The sequence below is a fragment of the Lissotriton vulgaris genome, chromosome 6 (genome assembly GCF_964263255.1).
Source record: "Lissotriton vulgaris chromosome 6, aLisVul1.2, whole genome shotgun sequence".
Lineage (NCBI taxonomy): Eukaryota > Metazoa > Chordata > Amphibia > Caudata > Salamandridae > Lissotriton > Lissotriton vulgaris.
Window position 1 is genome coordinate 51,707,947 of NC_141694.1, and position 18,503 is coordinate 51,726,449.

Below are 18,503 nucleotides of genomic sequence, written 5' to 3' on the forward strand. Positions count from 1 at the left end.
ATTAAAAATGACATTTTATGTATGCTCTAACTGCCTGTTCTTTAATTCTCTGCTGAGGGGCGCTGTCCTTTTGTACGCTCGCTTGAAGTAAAATTGCAGTCCTTCTATTTTTGTGAAATGTCCCGTTTTTTTGGCTTTAAAATTCTGGTCACCTAATGTGGGTGTCTGTACAAACTATCACCAGGCACTACAGCCTTGGCAAGTCCACAAGGAAGGCCATTTCATCTGCTCCGTCCTGCAGGACTTCCTGGTGTAAGTACACTCTTCATTCAGAAAGTGGCACTCTTTCTGATGCATACTCTATCTAGCTGGAGATTCCTCACTGCCCTCCCCCCTAACCCCTCACGTTCTCTGGGGTGGGCTCCAAGGTCCCAAGTTACTTCTCGCACCTGTCACTGTCCCATTTTGTCATGGATGATCTTTGTCTGAGGGCGCACAAGAGCTCAAAAGTAAACTGATGTCATTGTGCTGGGGTGGTACCTATATAAGGCTCCACAGCATCACTTCCGGAGTCAGAGCAAGGGCACCATGGAGTCCAGTGGCGCCACCTGCCAACGTGTAGTAGCTATTGCTATCAGCCGTTCCTTAGCCAACCGGGGGGGGGGGGACAAGAGGTGAATAAACTGCAATTAGACCAAGTATCCCCCAGAAAGAGTTTTACCGAAAGTAAGAAAACGTGTTCACTGCGATGTTGTCGCCTCCTAGCGAAGTCAAGGAGTAGAGCAGGTGTCTGAAGGCTCACTCCGCCATGAGTGTCTGCTCTGATACAGTTTAACAAATGAATATAACGTTTGCCTCCGTTTCGATAATTACCTGCATGTCACGATGCTTACCAAAAAAAGCGTACAACCCTGTCCACCTGGGCATCTTTTTTGTTGCAGTTTTATATAGCGCGAACTTGACCTGAAGATATTGGAGCGCTTCACACGAGATACAGTGATGCATTCTAACATTTTAGAAGAGGAGAATAAAAACAAATGGAAAATCTATATTTCCCCCATTAACTTCTATTGAAGCTGAGGAAATTTCAGGAGGTAGACAGTCAAATTAAGGCCATTTGAAGACTTCAAATATAAAATCGTGACTCTCCCGTCTGGATCGGGTCTATTGACATGTATGCATGACTACACACAATGACACATTCATGTTTTTGGGGCACGGGTAGATTAAATGTTTTGTCCAGAATCACAGGATGTTGAGCTGACGCTGGAACTAGATCCTGTTTCCGCAGTTCCAATGTGGGCACGTCTTGCCGTTATGCCACATCCTCTGCGCCGTGTGACCAGACCAATTAAAGGCCCTCACTCCCGTTGATATGAAGGGCTTGTATCTCGAAATGTGGAAATGTTTTTAAAGGTGTCCTGTCGAGTCTTGGCGGCATTCTGCGTGAAATTGCCTACATGCGTCTGTCACAGGTTTTGCGAACATAGTGAATGTTGATCGCGGAGTTGCCGCAAGTGATTTCGAATCCCTCCTTTTAAGCGTGTCTCTGAGCGTCGATATGTTGAAGGGATGATACTCTGCTCTGGCTGGCAAGGCTGTCTTTGCCACGCTTTAGTATGAAAGAAAGGGCCGCTGGATGTAACATCTGCTCTTTGTTTAAGTGTTCAATTTAATCCAAACTAACATCCGTGTAATGGATCAACAGCGCCACTCAGTGGCCAGTTGTTGAAGTCGGTGTATTCGTGACGCTTTTGACATTAACAATACGGTCGCTAGAATGATACGTGCCTCTACGGATAAATACCTCAACAAACATGGCCGCTTGTTTGTGTCGACGACCCGAACAAACATGGCTGCGGCAAAGAGTGGTCCAATGAGGAACGAGAGCGTCGGATAAGAACTCGGAGCGACCAATGAGAGCAGAGCAGGCATGTCTTCCGCACACGTGTTACTCCGGAGCCTGGAGCGGTGCAGAGCAGAGTGAGCCCAGCCCCAGCACCGTGGAGATGGCGAGGAGCAAGAAGGAGAAGCAGAGCGTGGCTCGGGAGGTGAGGGGTCAGCCCAGACCATGCCTTGTAATCTAGTGCACAAAATAAAAGCGAGCATGGGCTAGCACTCTTTGGAAGATGCTCGACGTCCTCGCATGCAGATTGCCTGGCATACAGCATGAGAGGTCCATTACAACACATGCTGCTATTTATGACATCATCATAGCTGTCCATTCCTTCTCAAACTTGAGCAGTGGGGCGTTTACACAAACCGTGACATGTGGGTGGGGTGAATCAGTGACATCTGGCTAGGGCAAATTTGGTGTTAAATGTTCACCTGGGTGATTTTGGGAATTCTTTGCAGTCTTGCTACAGACTGCTTCAGCTGTTGGTCGCAGAAAGCCTCGTATTCAGGACTACAGAAGGGGCTGTGGGTCAGCCCATCGCTAGGCATGGCATGATTAGATAACGTGCTTGCCTATCTGCGCCTCGCTATTGGATTGCTCTTCTCTATATTCTTGTGGCTGTCCTACCTCCTGGAGCACTTCTCCTTTAATCTTACTTTTCTTTTCCACTTCTTTTGCTTGTTAGCACGCAATGAAAGTGTCTGTATTGCTCCTACCTCTGCATAGATTGCACTAGCCCTCTATGCCTGCTCCCGGAACCTTCCCCCTATATCATTCCCCCTTCCTCCCTCTCCGTACTCTTCTGAGATATACCAGTTGATTGACTGATTGATACTATCCAGGCCATTGTAAAAAGTCAATCAATCAGAGCATTTATATAGCGCACTACTCATCCGGAGGGTCTCAAGGCGCTAGGGGAAGGGGGATCCGCTACTGCTCGAACAGCCAGGTCTTGAGCTGCTTCCTGAAGGAGAGGTGGTCTTGGGTCAGGCGGAGGTGGGTCGGGAGGGAGTTCCAAGTCTTGGCGGCGAGGTAGGAGAAGGACCGTCCCCCTGTGGTGGCTCTTCGGATGCGGGGGACGGCGGCGAGGGCGTGGCCGGTCGATCGAAGTTGGCGTGTGGGAGCGTAGAAGTTGAGGCGGCTGTTGAGGTATCCTGGGCCTTGGTTGTGTAGGGCTTTGTGTGCGTGGGTGAGGAGACGGAAGGTGATGCTCTTGTTGACCGGGAGCCAGTGCAGATCTCTCAGGTGTCCGGAGATGTGGCTGCGACAAGGGATGTCCAGGATGAGTTGTGCTGTGGCGTTCTGAATCCGCTGGAGTCTCTTCTGGAGTTTGGTGGTGGTTCCGTAGAGGGAGTTGCCGTAGTCCAGACGGCTGGTGACGAGGGCCTGGGTGACCGTCTTCCTGGTCTCGGTGGGGATCCACCGGAAGATCTTACGTAGCATGCGCAGGATGTTGAAGCACGACGAGGAGACGGTGTTGACTTGTCTGGTCATGGAGAGGGAGGAGTCCAGGATGAAGCCCAGGTTGCGTGCGTGGTCTGTTGGTTTGGGTGCGATGCCCAGGGCGGGGGGCCACCAGGAGTCGTCCCAGGCGGACGATGAAGATCCCAGGATGAGGACTTCTGTCTTGTCTGAGTTCAGTTTCAGGCGGCTGTTCATCATCCACTTGGCTACGTCTGTCATCCCTTTCTGTAGGTTGGCTCTGGCGGTGGCGGGGTCGTTGGTGAGGGAGAGGATCAGCTGGGTGTCGTCGGCGTAGGAGATGATGTTGAGGTTGTGTTGGCGTGCGATGGCTGCGAGGGGGCTCATGTAGACGTTGAAGAGGGTTGGGCTGAGCAAGCAGCCTTGAGGAACGCCGCAGATGACTTTGGTGGCTTCTGATCTGAACGGGGGGAGGCGGACTCTCTGTGTCCTTCCGGCGAGGAACGAGGTGATCCATTCCAGTGCCTTCTCCTGGATTCCGACGTTGCTGAGGCGCTGTACTAGGGTACGGTGGCAGACAGTCTCGAAGGCCGCGGAGAGGTCTAGGAGGATGAGGGCCGCTGTTTCTCCGTTGTCGAGCAGGGCTCGCATGTCATTGGTGGCTGCGATCAGTGCGGTCTCGGTGCTGTGGTTGGCCCGGAAGCCAGACTGCGAGAGGTCGAGGGATCCGTTTGTCTCGAGGAAGGCGGCCAGCTGCTTGTTGACGGTCTTCTCGATGACTTTTGCAGGAAACGGGAGCAGCGAGATGGGGCGGTAGTTCTTGAGGTCGGTGGGGTCGGCTGATGGCTTCTTTAGTAGAGCGCTGAGTTCGGCGTGCTTCCAGCTCTCCGGGAAGGTAGCGGTGTCGAAGGAGGTGTTGATGATGTCCCACAGGTGGGGTGCGATGACAGCGTCGGCCTTGTTGAAGACGTGGTGAGGGCAGGGGTCGGTCGGAGATCCGGAGTGGATGGAGTTCATCGTGCGGAAGGTGTCTTCGGTGCTGATCGGGGTCCAGGCGCGGAGGGTGGTGGTGGGGGGCGGTGGTTCAGGCGTGGCGTGCGTCGGTTGAGTGCTGAAGCTGTTGTGTATGTCCGCGATCTTGTTGTGGAAGTAGGAGGCGAGGGAGTTGCAGAGGTCTTGTGAAGGGGTGATGTCGTTGTTTCCGGCGTTGGGGTTGGAGAGCTCTTTAACGATGTTGAAGAGTTCCTTGCTGTTGTGGGCGTTGTTGTCCAGTCGTTCCTTGAATGCGGTTTTCTTGGTTGCGTGGATCAGTTGGTGGTGTTTTCGAGTGGCGAGCTTGAGGGCAGTCATGTTGTTCGGTGTTGGGTCTCTCCGCCAGGCTTTCTCGAGGGCTCGGCAGTTCTTCTTGGAGCTCTTGAGTTCGTCGGTGAACCATGGGGCTTTCTTGCTGCCGGGTCTGCTAGGCGGGGTCTTCAGAGGGGCGAGGTCGTCTGCGCAGTTGCTGATCCACTTCGCGAGGTTGGTGGCCGCCTGGCTTGGGTTCGTTGCGCTGGTGGGAGGGTTCATGCTCAGGGAAGTCGCGAGCTGGTCGGCTGTGATCTTGTTCCAGCTTCTGCGTGCAACCTGTTGCTGGTGGTGGTGGATCGTGGTCCTTCTGAAGCTGAAGTGGACGCAGCTGTGGTCCGTCCAGTGGAGTCCGGTGGCGTGGCTGAAGGCGATGTCCTTGCTGGATGAGAACACGGGGTCGAGTGTGTGTCCGGCGTAGTGGGTGGGGGTGGTCACCATCTGCTTGAGACCGAGGTTGGCGAGGTTGTCCAGCAGGGTGGTGGTGTTGCGGTCGTTGTTGTTCTCCAGGTGGAAGTTGAGGTCCCTGAGGAGGATGTAGTCAGGGGAGGGCGTGCGGGCTGATGAAGTCGGCGTTGTCTTCGCTGAATTGTGTGCGTGGTCCTGGGGGTCTGTAGATGAGGGTGCCTCTGAGGGTGGTCTTGGGGTTGATGTGAATCTGGAAGTGCAGGTGTTCGGCGGGTGCGAGGGTGTCGTCGGTCTTGGTTGTGATGCGGATGGAGTTCCTGTGGATGATGGCGATGCCTCCTCCTGTCTGGTTGACGCGGGCCCTCCGGATGATCTTGTAGCCGTCCGGGATGGCGATGGCGATGTCGGTCGCTGAGGAGGCGTTCATCCCGGTTTCCGTGAGGAAGGCGACGTCTGGGGCTGTGGTGTCGAGCAGGTTCCAGAGCTCGACGGCGTGTCTGTGGATGGAGCGGGTGTTGAGCAGGATGCACTTGAGGTGGTTGCTGCTGGTGCTCGGCTTGGTCGGTGCTGGTGTAGTGCAGGTCCGGTTGCAGGTTAACTTGCAGGAGTGGCAGCAGAAGGGTCCTTGGTTGCGTCTCGGGGTGGCTCGAAAGCAGCCCGGGATTCTACCGGCGTTGAGTGCGTAGAGTTCTGCGGCGTCGTAGGTCCGGCGGGTGGTCTGGTGTCGGCAGGAGCCAGGGGTCCTGGCACTGGGCGCGGTCCAGGCACTGACGGGCGCAGACGGGCTTACCTTTGGCGCACAATCGACAATCGGCGCTCCCGCTGCGCGCGTCCGCTGCGCGGTCGCTCTGGGGGCGTCATAAGAAGGGAGCCGGGAGGGAGGGTCCGCTGGGAGGCGGGAGCGTGGAAGCCTATCGGCTGGCGGGGGTGGCGGGGCCGCAGGCAGGCAGCGGCGGGAAAACGAGTGCAGGCTTGGCGGGCGGCCCTGCGGCGGCTGGGGCGCTGGATGAGGGAGCAGACGTCTTAGGCGAGCAGGCAGGCACAGGCAGCAGGAGGCATGTAGGGCACAGGAGCAGGAGACACGAGGAGCGTGGGGGCGACCAGGCCGATGAAGGTTCTAGTACGGTTCTAGCACAGAGATGGCAACTGCTGGTGATCCAGCTGGCCAAAGGAAATTCAGTCTCATATGTACAACTCTACACCAGGATACTCACCATAATTCATAAATCAAACACTAGGCCCATAAATGACAGAGACATGAATTGACCAACTGAATCATATGACCGAATTAATCAGAAACCCTTTATAATACATTTAATTAAGTCACTATCATAGGCAATGGATTAACTAATGGTAACTCAAGGAAACAAACAAGACCAGCTTGTCATTTCAAAATCTATTTTATTAACTTTATTAAAGGGCAAAATGCATTTTAAAGCGTAAATTCTTTTATTAGCAATTTTATTAAGCAAAAATATTTATTAGAAAGACACCATTTGACTGTCAGCTCAAACCAAACTCCCCATGATAAGTGCTCAAACATTTAAGTAAATTCCCTAAGCCTTATTTCCCTAACTTAGCTAAAGAAAACCTAAAGGGAAAAAGTAAAGTCTTAATGGATCTTACGTGAAACGAAAGTCCAACAGCATCTCTGGAGCACAGGAACAAACCAGCAGTGCTCCTTGCAAGGGGGCAATTTTTATACCTTTTTCCTATCTAAAACTAACTAAAAGAATACAAATATTCGAGCAACACGAAACACGATTGGACTAGAGACATCATTCGATGTCATTTGTCTTTCGCATAGCAAAAGTCACGTTTCTTCAAGAGCGGCATTGTTCATAGACTAAGAGTGTCACAGGCTTTTCCAGAAATCGCAACATTAGGCAAAATCAACTAATGCTTCCTCCGTCCAAGCTTTTCCGCCGCTGCACATCCTGTCCTTGACCATGAAAGCTGAATCAAATGTCCTTTCATTACTTCCACACAGCCTTGTTTTACGAGCCACTTTCAAAGAATTATTGTAGAAAATATTTCCACTTTCATAGCTGCTGTACAAGGCCCAACTTTGACAGGACTTCGGGCATCCATTTTAGAAACAGGCCACAGGCCTCTTTTAGCATGAGTCTAGTATGCAAGGAAACACAAGACAATAATTAATTCAAGAAATGATAATTATTCTGTTTCCTACCCCCTTTGCTAATATTAACCCATTAGTCTATGTTACCTAGCTTTGCGTACAAAAGATAAACATAGCACAAACACATGAGATGACACAACATAAACAAAAGCACATTTAAAAGAAAGCACATGCTATTACTTGAAACAGCCGCAATTAATGTTCAACAAAACGAAAGACAAAGTAAATGTATTATTTAAAATGAAATGACAAAACATGACAAGAGCACAAATAATTTAACCCGCGTGTTCGTGTAGGTGCACATTATTCTAGGCTGTGTTAGTACAAAAACGTGCAAAACATACAACACTCATTAGTAAATTAAAATTATGGGAGTTTCATTACAGCATGCTTTTATTCAGAATTTATTCTGAAAGTCCGCTCCACCCTCATCTGGTGATTTATAAATCACCAAACAAACCCAAACATTTATTCCAAATTTTACTCTTAGTAATGTCATATAATGATCTCTCTCTGTGTTAGTAATTATAAACTCCTGTTTCATCAGTCTGTCTGGAACTCTCATATTGAGCCCTGCAGAATTCATCCATTTCTATCTCCTTCTCCTGAGCTTTTCTGAGTTTATAAATCCTTCTTTTTTACCTCACATGTTTCTTTCTCTTGTGAATCATGCAACTGATTTTTAACAAAAGTGTCACTTTAACAATGATTATTACAGGGTAAAGCACTTTGCCAATGATTGAACTGCCAATGTCTGCAAACCACTCTTTTATTGCCCCAAATCGCTTCGCTAAACGTTCAGAAAAACTGTCACTTTCCATGGGTTCTATTTCTGAGTGAAATTCTGTAATATTCTTGATCAATAATTCTATGTTCTGACTCTTGTCTGGGATATATGTGCAGCAGTGCTGAACATGCAAAATCCCACAGACTCCTCCCTCTTTTGCTAGAAGGATGTCAAACGCAAGCCGGTTTTGCATAACCATGCTTCTGGTAGCAATGAGCTCAGTATTAACCAACTGAAAACCACCTGCAGTATCAGTGGACAATCTGTCAACAATTGTGGAAACCTTTCTGATTTTAATTGAATTCAAGGTAATTCCTACCATAGTAATTATGGCACCAAATATATCTCCCATGATCTCAGAAAAGCTTTCTCTTTTAAACCTATTCAGGTGTTTACCAATTTCGAATGAACCTTCTCAATTTCTGTCAACATGGAAAATCTTAGGAAAGACAAGACCAAGGTAACATGTACCATACCAATGGTCAGGAAGACTGAAATATGCTTTGTTCCCACAAACAAAATAGATTCCTGGGAAAATTGGGTCTTTACCACCTTGAAATCCCCATCCCCCTACAATTCGGTAAGTGTCTTCACATTGACTAGCACCGACAAAATAATTGTCGTAAAGCGTGTTATCTCTTCTAATGCAAAGCTTTCCACTAACTGGATCATCTATGTGAATAGCAGCATATCTATTTTCACCATTAAGCTTCTCGTCCTCGATTTGCCAAAACTTGGATTTAGTTTGTTTCAGCATTTCATTCCTTTTATAAATTGCCCTCCTCTCCTCAACCTGATCAAGGAAAGATCTTTTCCTTTTATAAATCGCTCTCCTCTCCTCAACCTGATCAAGGAAAGATCTTTCTTCATCTCTCATTTTGCAAGTTAAATTATTCTTGTAAGCGTACTCATAGGTGAGTTCATTTGTTACCAGGAAGAATTCCCTCATCTGCTTAGCAGGCCTAACTTTATTAAGACTATGCACAATTTTTAAGTTAGCAAAAATCTCATCAAAATCTGAGTAATACTACTCCAGTCGGCCTGTTTGATAGAACAAGCTTGATATAACACTACATGTTATTCCATAAGTAAAGGGAAGCATATTATACTTGACCCCTTCAGAAACTGAAGTAGGAAGCTTAACACACACGTAACAATCCTTAACATCCATGACTCTTACATACTCCAATAGGAGTCTGGAAAAAGAATTAGTAGAAAAATCTCCAACAGATCTGTCCTGATGGATTTCTGGTTTATGCTCAATTACTCTATTAATTTTGCCTACAACATCATGATCAGCTTGTTTAGATTCAGCTTTGCTTGTCATATTCACCTTGTAATCCTCCCTATTAATGCCAAAAGGAAAGATGAATGCTAAAATTAACCAAACTACAATGATTAAAATGAGGAGATCCGTACTGCCATTGAGGATTATTTTGACATCAACACTGGCTCTGTGACCACTTGGGCCACGTTGTGGGAGGGGTTCAAGGCCACCATTAGGGGGGTTTGCATCACCAAGCATGTTGGGGCGCTACGTGAGATTCGTGCCACTCTGAGCCGAATAGAGACCGAGCTATTAACGGTGGAAAGTGAGATCCTCGCGGACCCTTCGCCGAGACGCGAAGCTCGGCGTCTCGAGCTACTTCTAGAGTTCAGGGAAACCGCGGACAGAGAGTTGCGGTTTCTGGGCAAGTACCACACGGCACGCCAATACGGTGAAGGGGACCGGCCGGGCAGATTATTGGCTCAGATGCTCCGCCCGCCGCGGCAAGCTGCATACATCACTGACATACTTGATGCACAAGACGAGCGCCATTTTTCCACCCCCGCTATTTGCGATACCTTTTTGGCTTACTACCGCCACCTTTACACGTCTGCCCTTCTGGAGGATTGCCGATACCCGGGGTCGTATATTAATGAAATTGCCATGGTATATTTAGAGAAATACATGCAAGACTTTCTGGCCCATCCCATCACACCGGACCCTATCATTGAAGCCATTGACTCCTTGAGGGGCTCCTCGGCGCCTGGTCTTGATGGCTTCACGGCCGACTTTTACAAAGAATACAGGGAGGAGTTGGTGCCCAGACTTGTAGAAGTGTATGCTGAGGCTCTGGAGTCTGGTGTTCTCCCCCCCCCACGCTCCGAGAAGCAGTCATTGTTTTGCTGCCCAAACCGGGTCGCGACCCCTCGGTATGTAGCTCCTATCGTCCGCTGTCGCTCCTTAATCTCGATTACAAGATTTTGGCCAAGGTCCTGGCGATGCGGCTAGCACTGCTAGTGGATACCATTGTTTCACTGGCTCAGTCCGGCTTTGTCCCTCACAGGTCTACCTCCCTGAATCTCCGTACACTTTTCTCGGTCCTACATAGGATCGACCCCTCCACTCCGGCGGCCGCTGTATTTTTAGACGCCGAAAAAGCATTCGACACTCTGGAGTGGCCATTTTTTTTTTTTTTTGGAAGTGATGCGGAGGATGGGCATGCCCGCAATGTTTGTAGCAACGGTGGAGCTGCTGTACACTGCACCCACGGTTTGCATTCGATTAAATTCACACTCTCCAGAGGCACCCGACAGGGATGCCCCCTATCCCTACTTCTTTTCATCCTTGCGATGGACCCCCTGGTGCGACACTTCCAGGAGAAACATCTCCACAGGGGGCTCCAATTCCACACCGGCCCTCTCTTGGTCCCGCTCTATGCGGACGATATGGTCCTATATGTCCGTACCCCGGAGGCCAACCTGCAGCCCTTGTTGTCAGAGATTGCTCGATTTGGCGAATACTCGGGCCTCAAAGTCAACTGGCACAAATCGCAACTGTTTCCGCTCAACCCCGCCACCACACGGTGGCCATGCTCCCTCCCACTGGAGTGGTGCGAGGACTCTGTCAAATACCTAGGGATCCATATACACCTTGACATAGTGTCCATTATTCGTCTGAACTACGGACAGGCCCTGGATTTTTTGGAGGATAATACCGACAGATGGCTCCGTCTCCCTCTGTCTATGGTTGGCCGGATCGCCATCGTCAAGATGGTAGTTCTCCCCCGGTTTTTGTACCTTTTCGATAACATCCCGATCCCTCTAACCAATGTTTTTTTTACACAACTACGCACTGCCCTGTTACGGCTGGGTGTGGGGCGGTAAAAACCCACGCATAGCCTGGCGCACACTTACACTACCGTATGAGAGGGGTCCCGGATTTCTATCTCTACTACTTGGTTGCACAATGTTCGTACGCCCATCCTTGGTTTCATCCGGATGCCAGAATTCCACATTTGAGACCAGAGGCTGATGCGGCGCTCCCAGTGGCCCATAACACAGTCCTCCCCAAGGGTCTCCCACGGGACCCTCATGACATACACCCGCTGACCACAACGGCCTGGGCTTGGGACAAGATTAGGCGATTACTACACATTGACACACTGTACTCCTCTGCCCTTCCTTTACCCAACCCGCACTGGCTCCCCATCACGGGCGAATCGGTGGTCCGTCGTACGCTGTCCAAATTCCAGATACTCAAGATCGGTGACTTGTTCCCTGATGGTCATGCTTTCTCTATGACAGAGGACCCCCGCTTCACTGACCGAACATTCATGGATGCTTTCAATCTCACGAGACTCTGCGCGATGTTACGAGCTGTATTTCCCACATTCCCCCTTCCACCTGAAGACAATCCCGCACTTACATTCCTTATACAAAACAATTCTGGGGCGCAAGTGGTGTCCAAACTCTATAAGTTGTGCTTGTCCTCTCTTCCAACGTCAGACGGGGTGGTACGCGCTGCATGGGAGCATGATCTGGGTACACAGATTTCTGACGACCAGTGGGAGGCATGTTGTGCTATGACCAGGGATGTATCCATGAATAGTAGACACAAGCTCATACACTTTAAATTCCTGCGAAGGATGTATCACACACCGGCGCTTGCTCACAGAATCGATGCCAATAGACCCCACGTCTGCCCCAAATGTAACGCCCCGCAGGCGGACTTCGCGCACCTGTCTTGGACTTGTCCGAGACTACACACTTACTGGGTAGAGGTTCACAGGATATTGGGTGAAATGTTGAGTTTGCCGTTAACCGTTACACCGGAAATTGCGCTGCTGGGCTATGTTGCAAATTTCCCCCGCAAGCGTCGCAAATTGGCGTCCATCTGCCTCCTCTTGGCCAAAAGAGAGGTGGCACTGCTCTGGTGCGCAAGACACGCCCCTACGATCACCTCGTGGCTTGGGAGTGTGGCATACTGCAATGTGAATAGTGTGGAATATTCGGAACAACTCCCAACTTCTTCCCGCCCAACAGACTTGGGGTCCATATCGCCAATACATTGCGAAACTGGCTCAGGACACGCCATCCCAGTCACTTCATCTTAACACGCCAACTGGGGTGGGCTAGAGCAAGAGCGGATCCTTCGCAGCAATTGACAGCGCATGGATGCTCGTGCGGCTCACATTTGCCCCTCGATTCACGAAGCTAGTTACTTGTTGTCTGGTGGCACATTGTACTTCGTGGCACCTACAGTGTCTTGACGGATATTCATGGGGGTTTTATTTTGCTTGTTCAGTCCACTGGCCCTTATTGTTAACACTCAGCGGTATGGGTTATATCATACCGCCCATTCCCGGGTTGTGGGGTGCTTGGTGTCGTCTGCTGAGTCTGGGCTGAGGATGTTGTCCGTAGTGGTGGTTGACAAATCGCGAGCCGATTTGCTCTATTGGTCTTGCAATCTCGTAGATATGATTTTAGTTTCTTTCACTATGCTTTCAACTTCTGTGATGTTCATTATGTTTTTTGTGATTTTCTGTTCCCTTCTAAAAAAAAAATATGTACCTTGTTTCATGTAACACACCCTCCCTTTTTATTTTTTTATTTTTTAACACTCTAACAGCTTTTCTTCGACCTTGCGTCCATAAAAAGTATCCAGCTAACACAATTTCTTCGACCTTGTATCACCTACCACAATTTCTTCAGCCTTATGCCAAAAGCAAACCTCAACTTAAAGAAAACGAAACCTTAATCGTTGTCACTATTTTCTTCCAAATCTTCCTGACTGCTACTGCTAACCTCAACTACTGGTGGAATCGAGATGTAGGCCCACTCTGGAGATTTGTACTTGTGATTTGGCTTCAATGGTCTCTTGCTTTTTCTAGTAATTACTTCAATTTTCTTTCCAGCTTGCTCTTTTCTGCCTGAATCACTTTTCTGACTTGAAATTTCGTTAACTTGTTCTTTCGATCTATTCACTAGTTTGAATTTCAAGTCTTCTTTTGGCCAGATATCACCTTTTCTCAAAAGTTTCTTTTTAGGCTCAATTTCATTACATTCAGCTTTCCAAGCTCTTTTTCTGAATCTTCTTATCTTAGACTCCTCATCACTGTCATCCGAATCAGTTTCAGAGATTTCAATACTGTATCTAGGAACTTCTTTACTCGGCAGCTTCACTCCGTTAGGAACAACATCTCTGTAGCTGGTACTTGGCAATTCATCCTCTTCCTCCGGAATTACTTCTAACTTCCCAGTTCCAGAATTTCCGTTCCTGCTTTCAGAGCTTTCGATCTGCTTTTCAATACTTTCCTGATCTTTAATCTCTTTTGGCACAGTTTCTTTTTCAGACCCCTTTTCTAGAGCATCTTCATCATTTTCTGAATCAACAACGATGTCTAGATCTTTTTCATTTGATGCTTTATTTAGTTCTGAGTTCTCCAGATATCGACTTCCCTGTCGATCTTCAGAATCTGGATTTTCAGGTTTTTCTTCTGAATCTGAATCTGCTGTAGTCTCGTCACTATCTTCGTCAGGAATATCAGGTGCAGGTACACGAAGGGTATGGCTTGCATGCACCCACCTTTTTAGACCCCTGCACTTCACAGCATTTGTTGTAACTAAAATTACTTGTCTTGCTTTCTGCCACCTGGGTACCAAACTGTTTGTTAAATTCAGTAAAATAAGATGAAGAGTCCTTGTTGTAATGTTCATGTAGTATATTTATTCTTGGGATTAGATAGTCAGGTACAGCATTCAAGTAGGAATGTAATATGGTAAGAAACCCCACCGGGAGCAGATAACTTCCTGCTCAGCCTCCAGGTAACTGATAAATCCCTTGAACAGCAACAGGTAGAATCCTGGATGACATCACAGAGACATGACATAGACAAGCAGACACTAACACTAAGGAGGGACAAAGAGAGAGGAAGAGCACAAGGAGAGAGGAAGAGCAGGATATAACACACCTCCCTCCTTTAATTAAAAAATGGATAAGATGAAACAGAAGATGGCAGAAGCAGAAAGGCAGAAGAAAGAAAGAACATATATGCACCAGAAATAAACACCCTATTCAACAAGATGGAAAGAAGAGGTAATATCAAAGGGGCACATGTACAAAGGTTGTACAAGCACCGTAAGCTAACAAAAGAATGTAAGCTTAAATTAAATGAAAACTGAACATCTCAAAACAAATGAGCAAAGGTACAGTATGGCTCAGTACCGTAGATAGAAAATGAAATATCAACTCCTCAAATTCGAATATTTTCGATTCCTCCAAAATAAAGCACAATAAAATGAGCCCAACTCCTCAAAGTAAATACATGAACTCCTCTAAACATAGAGCACAGTAAAAGTGGTTCATAACAAAACGGCTCTTCACAGAAAATGCACAACTTCTCTATCAATAGAATAAAACTGAGACCATGCAGCTCCTCACAGTAACAGAAAATCAGCAATAAAACTGAGCCCTGTGGCTCCTGACAGTAAATAGATGAACTCCTCTAACCATAGAGCACTATAAGTGGTTCATCTGAAATGACAATAAAATTGAGCCCCTATGGCTTCTAATAGCAAGCACATGAACACCTCTAACAATAGAGCACTATAAAGTGATTCATAACAGAAATAAACATCAAAATTGAGCATCACTCTATCTCATCATCACTAAGAATGAAAACAAACTGGAGCACCTCAACATAGTTGAGCACATAAATGACCCCAATAAGCATAACGCCTACAAATCATCACCAAAATGAAAGCAAATGAGCACCTCAACAAAGGTTGAGCACTAACGTGGCTCCAGTAAAGTAGGCAATAATAGAATAAATTATTTCAAAATGCATCACTTGCAAATTCATACAGAAAAGAACATGTAACAGCATACATACATAACCTAGAAACAGAATTCTAAGCATTGAGCATATAAATCAATATTTAGCACACCACAGTACTTAGAAGAAATGCACTCAAGGGTAAATTACAGCGCAAACTACACATTGCATAAATTAGGAAATATGCAAAATTGTTCACAACATCTTAAACATAACAAATCAAAATAATAAAAGTAGTCACCGTTGTCATTTGAATGAAGGGAGAGATAAACAGCTCTGTAGAAATGTCCTTGAGAAAATGTAAAGAAAATCAAACAGTACCTTGTTGCAGAACACAATTTTTTCCAAGGGAAATAAATAAATAAATTAATAAATAAATAAATCATGAAACAGCAAACACCGGTGAGCGATCTCTCACCCCGGTTACAGATCCAAATGTAGTGTAATGTCAGAAGTTAATGGTGTGCAGATCAAGTTCCAATTCTCGAAGTCAGGAATGTAGACAGACTCCCAAATGGTGTAGAGCCAAGCGGTGGCATGTGAATTCCAGCACAGTTAGCAGAGTATGCTCAGGACGTGGTTGGCAGAAATAGGCATCAGGTCTCAGCGTAGGCCACACGGCAAGCCAAATAACAAAGTAGAATAGCCGTCTCTTCACTCAAACTGCTAGTGCACAACCTCCAAGGTACCGAAACATGGAGTTCACACAGATTGATGCAGGCAGACTTTACTTTTAATTGCAGGTTGTAACGGTCTCAGTTAGTAGCGCTTTTGTAAACAGGAGACCTTTAAACAGCAGGTTGGCACAAGTTGCGCAGGCAATAAACTGAAGTCACAAAGTGAGCTGACAATCTTTTAAACAGCAGATTCCAGAAATAGCACAAGCACACTTTCATTTAAACAGGAGGTTGCAGAAGTAGCACAGGCACACCTAGGACCGACAGCAGCAGCAACGTTACTCACGTAAAACGCCTACTCACTAGATGAAAACAGGGAGACCTTTAAGTTTGCTCTAGTGCCAGATGATTCAGTAGTTGTATTACTTCAGCAAAGGTTATTCCAATGCTCTGGGTTGAGACTGTCCGTTGGAACAAGACACCGGTGGGGCACCCAGACGCAGGAAAGTAATTTTAAATGTTTCTCTTCTTGTCTTTGGTTGCAATGATGTCCTTTTTAAATTCAATGAAGTCCTTTTTCTTTTAAATGGGTCCTTTTTTACCTCGTCGCCAGTGTTAAATTCAGTAAAATAAGATGAAGAGTCCTTGTTGTAATGTTCATGTAGTATATTTATTCTTGGGATTAGATAGTCAGGTACAGCATTCAAGTAGGAATGTAATATGGTAAGAAACCCCACCGGGAGCAGATAACTTCCTGCTCAGCCTCCAGGTAACTGATAAATCCCTTGAACAGCAACAGGTAGAATCCTGGATGACATCACAGAGACATTACATCGACAAGCAGACACTAACACTAAGGAGGGACAAAGAGAGAGGAAGAGCACAAGGAGAGAGGAAGAGCAGGATATAACACTGTTCCTCCTTCGATGAACCTTTGTTCTGACCCAATCTCCTGGCAAAAGATCATGAGCCTGCTCCTTTTCCTTTGAAATCACATCTGTTCCCACCTGATGGAATACAGAAGTTACGACGTCAGAGAGCTGCTTACAATAGTCTGAGATTGCACTATCATTTATTGCTAACAACTTTCCAACTGGAACATAAGCCTGCCTCATTACTCTTCCCATTAGTATGTCTTGAGGGCTAGGACCTGTTTTCTTATCTGGAGTGCTTCTCAAAGACATTAAAACAAGTGGAAGTGCATCTGTCCATTTTATTCCTGTAGCTAAACACATTTTTGAAATTCTGTTTTTGATTGTGCCATTGAATTGGTCTACGACACCTGATGCTTCTGGTCTGTAAGTACAGTGTAACTTTTGTTTAATGCCAAATGCTTCACAAATTAATTTAATCAGTCTGTTTTCAAAATGTGTGCCACGATCACTTTCAATAGTTACTGGAAAACCATATCTAGGTATGATCTCCCTTAAAAGCAATTTTGCCACAGTAATTGAATCATTATGACGAGTTGGGAACGCTTCTACCCATCTTGAAAACAAACAGACAATAACTAGAACATACATAAGTCTGTTATGTGGTGGCATGTCAATGAGATCCAATTACAATCTAGTAAAAGGACCACCCTCCCGTCCTATGGTTCCCATGCTTACAACAGTTTTTCTGTTAGGATTGATTTGCTGACAGATCAAACAACGTTGGCAAAGTGACTCTGCAATAACCCTAAATTTTGGATTATACCAAGTTTCCCTGAACTGTCTGATCATTGTGTCTCTTCCTAAGTGACCTGGTCCATGGTACATCCTTGCCATGTCAGCAATCATGCAATTGGGCATAACAGGTCTACCATCTTTGTAAACCCAAATTCCATCTTCCTCTTGCTGTCTACAACCTTCTTTGAGCCATGTGTTTTTCTCCTCATCATCTGCTTCATCCTGTATGTCTTTTACTCCCTGCCATGTTTCTACCACAGATATTAGCATGAGAGAGTTCATTACATGGTCACTATCCTTTTCCCGATTTAGTGAAAGATTATTTTTCGCACAGTATCGTGCAGTTTTATCTGCAAAGGCATTTCCTTTAGTAATGTAATCTTGTCCCTTTTTGTGCGCTCCCCATTTAACCACAGCTATTTTTTCTGGTAACTGAATGCCATCAATCAGTCTTTTGATCAATTTTGCATTCCTGATTGGAGTCCCTGCAGAGGTTAAATAACCTCTCTGAGACCAGAGCTGACCATAGTCATGGACTACGCCATATCCATATTGACTATCAGTCACTATGGTAACCTTTTTCCCTGCTGCTTTTTCACAGGCACGAATTAAACAAAACTAATTCTGCCACTTGTGCTGAACGAATTCCTTCAAGAGTTGAACCCTCAATTATTTCAGAAACTGTACAGACTGAATAAGCTGCTCTCAAAATGCCTTCATCTGTTCTTAAACGGGTGCCATCAACAAAGTAAACAATGTCTGACTCTGGTAAAGGCACATCCTTAATGTCTTTTCTGGGTTTAGTACAGTATTCCAAAACATTCAAACACTCATGATCAACATCATCAGTTTCATTGTCATTTTCAGGAACCACATTATCTGGTAAAAGTGTAGCTGGATTGAGATTAAGACATCTCGCAATTGATACATTATCTGATCCCAGAATAACTTTCTCATATTTAGTCAGTCTGTTACTTGACAGGTGCTGTGTTTTGCTTCTGGTAAGAAGTGTTTCAACTGAATGAGTACATAGACTTTTACAGGAAACCCCATTATAATTCCTTCACTTTGCTCAAGGCTTACACTTGTTGCAGCCACTGCTTTTAAGCAACCTGGCAATGCTTTAGCAACAGGGTCGAGAACAGCTGAAAAGTAAGCTATAGGTTTTCTCGTTTTCC

The 18,503-nt window shown here is 46.4% G+C and overlaps 1 protein-coding gene across 1 annotated transcript in view; it reads left to right on the plus strand.

Moving 5' to 3' along the window:
• Positions 1-1,856: 1,856 nt before the first annotated feature.
• Positions 1,857-18,503, plus strand: part of CCDC167 (coiled-coil domain containing 167) — a 70,886-nt gene continuing 54,239 nt past the window's right edge. Inside the window, exon 1 of the mRNA XM_086925900.1 lies at positions 1,857-1,991. Coding sequence (XP_086782026.1) covers positions 1,857-1,991 — 135 coding nt within the window. The remainder of the gene's footprint in view (positions 1,992-18,503) is intronic.